The sequence below is a fragment of the Octopus sinensis genome, linkage group LG3 (genome assembly GCF_006345805.1).
Source record: "Octopus sinensis linkage group LG3, ASM634580v1, whole genome shotgun sequence".
NCBI lineage: Eukaryota > Metazoa > Mollusca > Cephalopoda > Octopoda > Octopodidae > Octopus > Octopus sinensis.
This window is the reverse complement of record NC_042999.1, coordinates 77569417-77577009: the sequence shown is the minus strand read 5'-3', so window position 1 is coordinate 77577009 and position 7593 is coordinate 77569417. Positions and strand designations below refer to the sequence as shown.

At 35.9% G+C, this 7593-nt stretch overlaps 1 protein-coding gene across 1 annotated transcript; it reads left to right on the top strand.

Annotated features, from left to right (window-relative positions):
- The first annotated feature begins 1124 nt into the window (after window positions 1-1124).
- Window positions 1125-3451, top strand: LOC115209220 (protein maelstrom homolog). The gene has a single exon (XM_029777487.2). It carries the CDS (start codon window positions 1272-1274, stop codon window positions 2922-2924), a length of 1653 nt encoding a protein of 550 aa, XP_029633347.1. The 5' UTR covers window positions 1125-1271; the 3' UTR covers window positions 2925-3451.
- The last annotated feature ends 4142 nt before the right edge of the window (window positions 3452-7593 follow it).

Genomic DNA, 7593 nt, shown 5'->3' with positions numbered 1-7593 from the left:
AACAAAAAATATAGGATTTACAGCATATTAGAAGGTCAGGGTACTTGATTCCATGCAAAAAGTCCAATTTTTTTTTCTTAGTGAAAATCATGCGGGTGAAAGGATCAAATAATACCAAAACTTGATGGTTTTAACGGGTGATTACGCCGTTTATCTTTAAGAAAAGAAGTGTGGTCAAATGAGAGAAAAAACTATTTTCCTGACATTAGCTGTTATTTCTAGCATACTGGGTTTTCTGGTGAGGGCTTGATATCTTTTCGTTTGCTGTTCCAAGAGAAATCTACGCATGCCTAAAACATACGCAGTTTTTAGCTTTTTGAAAGCGGGAAGATGATGGGGAGGATAATGGGGGTATTTTCTAAGTAAAGTTAAACAAATATAAATTTTCCGGATTCGTAATCTCAGTATTTTTCTACGTGGATTAAAAAATGAGTCGAAATCAAGACACAAATTAAAAAATTGGTGGTGGAGGAGGGATTAAAATATTGAAAACGTGTTTTTGTTTTGTTTTTTTCGCAAAATCGTAATCTTCTAAATTGAAAACATAGGAATCTGGACAATCAATCGGTATAAGTCTCGAGAAAGTGAAACTATATGTTCGGCAAGTTCTGTAAAACATTTTTATTTCTGTACTTTCTGTTTCAGCTTACACACAAACCGTTACCTACCTACCTCATACCTACATACATACATACATACATACATACATACATGCATGCATTCATACATATACAAAAATATGTTAACAAATCCCAAGCGGATGATTCGTGAAAACATAAAACGTATATATTTATGTGTGTGAGTGCATCACTGTTCAAGTCCTCGTGCAAATTGAGACAATCAATGTGTGTGTGTGCGTGTGCGCGACTGACTTTTTCACTGTTCAAAAATAATAATTTTATATGGAACTTGCCAATCGGCAACGTTTCGGTTGAATTCTGGAAATCCCCTAAGTTTGATTGGGAATTCCCCGAATTTAATTTAAACTGTGTTTTTCTCCATTTTCTTTCTTTTTTTTTATGCTTTCTTTTGTTTTTCACTCTTTGTTCCGCTTTTGTATTTTTATCTCCTGGTTTTGGATTTGTATTTTTATTGTGATTTTATATGTGATATATTCCGATAAAAGTATTTATTTACCAGTTAAAAAAAAAAGAATTGTCAGTTAAATTCACTTACGGTGCCAAGGTCGATAACTCTTATTTATATACACCTTAGTTGGTTGGTACTCGTGCGTAGTGTCAGTCTATCCGGAACTGTGTTCCACATCAAAAATGCCACCAAATAAGAAAATACAACATAACGCTTTTTATTATTATATGAAACAGTTGATGGAAGAAATGAAACTAGAAGGCCACAATTTCCCTAATGGCTTAGCAGATGTTGTTGCTATCGCTGGCCCCAAATGGAAGCTGATGACAACCAACGAAAAATATCCTTATGAAAAAATGTCTCGCGAAATTAAAGAAAATTCCCGTAAAAAGAATAACACTAGTAATAAGAAAAGTGATTCGCGTTTGGACTGTACAGGACAGTTAATTTCTAGCCACACTGAACCCCTCGACGAAATTGCCAAATTTTACGCTGAGCAAGATCGAGATGTTACCTCAAAATGGCCGCATAACTCGGATATACTCTACGAAAAGTTTTATCTTCTAAATTTCCAGCTACTGTGTAAAACCTCAGATGACGAATGCTTACCAGTTGAAGTTTCTGCTTTGGAATACAATATGAAAGAGGGTATTACTAAAGAGATGCACCAATTTATTAACGCGGGTTCTATTCCCGTTGGCTATAGATATGAGGCTCAATTTCACAGTGATAACACTCATCAAATTCCTATAGAAAACTTTGAAATGGCTACATCTGATTATACCCAACTGTGGAAGGATTTGCTTAAATTTTCTGATAAAAAACAATTTTATTGTTTGTCAAGAGATTTTAAAGAAGTTGAAAGCTGTTTGAATTGGATAAGTGTACGAAGTGAAAGTGCTCGGTCAAAATATATTCAACTTTATGCACTTGAGAAGCTTGTCATGGATTTGTTTAAACATAATGGCTTTTCTGTCGCGAAATATCAAATTCTTGACATGCTGACAACCACTGCATTCGATTACGAACCCAATACTCGTTGTCCTTGGCATGAACAGGCTAGTCTTATTCATTGTAGTTTGGCCATTATTCGAAGATATGCGTATGCCATGTCTGACTCTCTGGTCAACGTTTATGAATTCACACTCACTTCTCAGCATCTTCCCGTAAAAGATAGTAAAAGTAAAGGCGTGTCGTTAAACCCTCCTCACTTCGGCAGCAGAAAAAACAACTATTCCCGTCCAGCTACTGAGAAAAACAAACATTGGTCTGAAAACACTAAACAAGACTCTCCTAAGGTTAAGCAGAATTTTTCTGCAGATGATGAAGAATTGGAAGCTCTCCGAAAACCACTTACTAACGCTAATGTTACTTGTGCCACAAAACACAGCTATTTCGATCATAATAAGGACCTACATCCATTTGGAACGAAATCAGAGAATGAATCTAATTGTTGCAGTCATAACGTTAGTGTTTCTGATACTGTAAGCGAATGTGACAGTGAACTAAATCATATCTCTGAGGAAAACGAAGTTCTGCAGAATCCATTCCAATTTGAACCCGTTTTTCCCAATCTATCAAATACAAGGAGCCAGTTACCAGCATCGACTACAGCTTCTCGGGCGTGGGTAAGCTCGACACCAAAACCTTCACATATATCGGAGACGGACTTTCCATCTTTAACCAGTAGTATTTCTTCGGGACCACGGGTAGTGACTCCCTCCTACCGACAACAAGTGGCTATGCAAAGAGATGTACCTAGCAGGCCTTGTTTTGCAGCTATGGTAGGTCGAGGGCGTGGAAGGGGCCTAATTGCAAATGCTTGCCCTAAATAGTCTTTTTACGCACACTCGAAACCTTTTACATTTATGTTTACATCATTGACATGCATAAAAAAAAATATTTTTTCATTTATAAACTCTTACCGTATCTATTTAAATCTGCAAACATTAACGTTTTAACTTTTCTATAAATAAAAATAAACTTGCTAAGTTTTTATAACTTAGCCTCTATTATTTTAAAACTCCTCTATAAGTTGTCAAACGAGATGTCTCGGTTCTCAAAAGTAAATAACCACTCTCTTTACAGAGCATGAAATTCTATTAAAACCTATGTTGATTTTTAGAATTTATTGATTGTAACATAAAAACAAAACCAGTTTCGCTACATAACTGGTTTGTATGTAGATGAATAAATCTGTATGCACTGGTTTATAAAACAATTTTCCATATTGTTACTTACAAACGTTAACAAATTTCTATTTCAAAACTGTTAATCATCAAAGTTGCTATAAAGATATTTTATTTATATATAGATATATATATATAATTCAAATCGTAATAAGATAGTATTAATTTTATTTTTTAAACTATTACGTAGAAAATATCAAATACACCTACACAAAATAAGCTGGTTTTATTATTCTTAAGTTGTTCTGACTATTATAGCATCCGGTAATAAAAACGAGTTCAGAATTAACTTTTCTATCAATGTTGTCTTGTGGCCGACTATCCAGCATTTTAAAATTATGTAGAATGAAATTAAACCCATTTTTAGCTAAGATTTAAAATTTTTATATATCGTAGACAAAATATATTGGCCTATTTAGAATTTCAGATGTCTGAACTGTATTTCTGGGAACGTCAGTGATTGCGTCATATCAAACTCTTATCATACACGTAGGCAGTGAGTCGAATAACAACAAAAAAAAAATTACTGTCTTCCTCTATTGATCAAAAATATATAGAACCATAGATTCGATGATAAGTTAGAACCATATCGTTTACTTTGGTTTAGTTATCAATTGTTAACGTAGTTTTTGTTTACATATGCTTTATCAGGTCACTCACTCCTGGTCACGTGACAAATACCTTTTATTGTTTGTTTCCATTCAACCTGTTTGTATTTTCCTCAAAGAATTGAAACCTGACTTCTTATCCTTGCTAGAAGTTTATTTCTGTTAAACCGCCTCCCTCTTTTTATTATTATTTTTTTTTTTTTATACACGGCTGGTTTCTTCTTTTAAGAACAAATTTACTTGCTCTCGGGGAATATTCCTGAACAATAGACTCCATATGTAGTCTTACATAACTTTTCTAGAATACCAAACTAAAATTTAATCAATTCTAGCAATTTGCTAGCCGTTCCGATACTGAAATATAGGCTACTAAATGTCATCTCTTTCTATTAATACGTTTACTAGTTGAGTTGTCATTACATTTCCGTGAAAAATCTGTCTGAGTTGTACCAAAAGTAAAGTAATATCATTTTATCTGTGTTAAATTCTAATTTCCATGTTATTGACTAACTCAGTTCTATTATGTTTGCATCCTCTGCAAATAATCTACAGATTGATTTAATATCTTCCAGAGATCATTTACAAATATTAGTAGTAAACCTAGTCTTCGGACAAATCTTTGAAATGCACCACTTTTCACACTATACTTCTGTATGGTAGTCTTGTCATGTTTTCTTACAGTCCAGGTACACAATATCAAAGGGTTCTCTCTGGGATAAATTCTTAGCATTTAGTTATTAGTCCATTATTTATGTTTTGCAACTACTCTCGTTATGATTTTCACCATCAAACTAACTGAAAAATTAGTGATATATGTTTTATTTATTTGTTTTGTTTTTGTTAATTGTAACCACACTGCTTTAAAATAATTCTTGACTGAATGCTACCCAGAGCTAAAACTGGATACATAGTCAGGTCGTATAGCTATCTGAAAACTGCATTTTTTTTTTCTGCAGCTATATTTATTGTATAATATTCAGGCTGCTCATCATCTTTATTCTCATCATTGCAAAACTTCTAAACAATTCTGCAGTTTCCTGAAAACTTTTTACTAAAGGCCAATCCGGTGACGGCAATCCTTTTTCTGAAGTGGACACGTTGCATTGCCTTTCCTAGTTACATATGTGAAGAGTGCTTCTCATATCCTTAAACCAGTTTCTTTTCATCACATTTTATTGGATTTTTAACTTTAGTTTTGTTTCTTTTACTGTAGGCAGAAGCTTGGCTGCATAGTAAGAAATTTGCTTCTGCATGGTTTCTGGTCCAGTCCCCTTGGAGGTGTTGCCCTTTGAGCACTGGGCTAACCAAAGTCTTGTGAGTGAATTCGGTATGTGGAAACTGAAAGATGCCTGTTTGTGATAAACATATTCAGTGTATGTATATCATTGAAAAGTCAAGAGGCTGCACTTGTGTATATTACTGTCCCACTTTAATTTCATATGATTGTTGTAAACTTGTGTCACTGTCATACAAGCAGTGTCCTTCATTTCCAGTCTTCCATGAAAACCTATCTGGCCACGGTGAAATATTACCTTGCTTGGAAAGAAGTGAGGATTGGTGAAAAGGGCATTTGGCTGTAGAAAATTTGCCTTAGCAAATTCTGTTTGATCCAGGGGTGGATTGAACCATTGGTCAATTGGGCTCTGTCTGAGGGCCTGCACTCTTCACGTTAACTCTACTAAAGCATAATTTCAAAGGGGCCTGGTAAACAGTTATACCTGAGGGCCCTTAATACTCTCAGTCCACCCTTGGTCTAATCTATGCAAGTATGGCAAAGTGGATGTTCGAAATCAAATTCGATGACTGGCATCTGTGCTAGTGGAGTGCTAAGAGCACCATCCGAGCGTGATCATTGTCAGAGCAGCTGACTGGCTTCCATGCCAGTGGCATGTAAAAAGCACCATTTGAGCATGATCCTTACAGGCACGTGAAAAAACATTCGAGTGAGGTCGTTGCCAGTGCCGCTGGACTGGCTCCTGTGCAGGTAGCATGTAAAAAGCACCATTTGTGCAAGGCTCTTGCCAGTACCGCCTGACTGGCCCTCGTGCCGGTGGCACATAAAGGCACCCTCTACACTCTCGGAGTGGTTGGTGTCAGGAAGGGCATCCAGCTGTAGAAACTCTGCCAGATCAGATTGGAGCCTGGTGCAGCCATCTGGTTCACCAGTCCTCAGTCAAACCGTCCAACCCATCCTAGCATGGAAAGCAGATGTTGAACAATGATGATGGCTCCATATATCTCTCTAAATTAAAAGTTGTCCATTTCTGTTTACATTATTTTTCTGAAATGATTTATAATCTATACTTTACACTCCATCTATTACTCCGTGTCAAGATTCACATCTTGTTAAATCTGATTAATATTCCCTAACCCTTGTTTCAACTTATCTTCATAGTATTTTTAGCATTTGTGTACCATACAATTTTCTTGTATCTTCTGGCTGTTTGCTTAGTCTACCTAGTTAGGGTTTTTGAACCCTTCTTATTTTCATATATTTTGATACCTTTCAGTATTGTTCTTACATTTTTCTCTTTTCCAAGCTGGCACAAGTGACTCAAAACTTTGGAGCAGTAGTTTATGGTTGGATGCCCTTCTTGTCACTAACCCTTGTTTCCAAGTATGGTAACTGGTGACCTAATCCTCGTCATCATTTCTCTGTTTTCCATGTTGGCATCGGTTGGGTAGTTTGGCAGGCTCTGGCCAGCTGAAGAGCTACTCAGGCTCCATGTCTTTTTTGGCATGGTTTATACAGCTGGATGCCCTTCCTAATGCTAATCACTTTACAGAATGTACTGGGTGCTTTTATGCAGCACTAGTATGAGTGCACTTTGTGGCACCAATGCAGGTGTTTTTTATGTGGCAGTAGTACCTACAATCCCACAAGATTAGAAATGCTCAGCTTGTTGAAGGATGTAGGAGACAAGCCTGTATGCAAAGATAGCCATGCTTTTACTTAGCTTGACATGTCTTTTCAAGCACAGCAAACTGCCAGGAGTGTCAGTCCTTCTGTGAGTCTCAACGTCAGTTAATCCTTTCTCACCACTTCATGCCATGTCTTAGTATTTTACAGTTTTATCATGTAAAAAATGTCAGGACATGAGAGGTGTGCGTGCATGCAGGCAGGCAGGCTCCCATGCAGTTTCAGTCTATTAATTTCAAAGCATTGGTCAGCTTAAGGCTGTAGTAGAAGATACTTGCTTTGATACCATATAAAGAGAATGAACCTGAAATCCATATGGTTGCAAACTGAACTTAACCAAATAGTCATCCCCTTCTTTCTGCAGATTTTTTTTGTTTCCTTGTACAATAAATGGTTTCTTCTACTTATATTCACCTCATGCATCTTTTAAATTTCTTGCAGCTTCCAGTATTTTGTATTTCTTTCCAATTTATCTGAATTTCATCCTTTGCAGCCTTTGGTTTGTGATCTGGCCCTGCAATTTTTTAACCTAATCTTACCAATTGTTTTGTGTCTGATTGCTATTTTCAAATTGTTATATAGTTTTTCCACTCCATGTATATTGCATTTTATTCTTTTAAATTTGTTACATCTTTTAAGTCTTGGGATTGTTTTTTAAGCATTACATTTTGGATTGCTTGTATTTTAATTTCAGTATCTTCCAATTTTGATCAAAATATTTTCCTCTAAGGCTTCATGAGATGATAGCAAGTACAAAGCCCAAGATTTAGGTACCTATGGTTTAGGT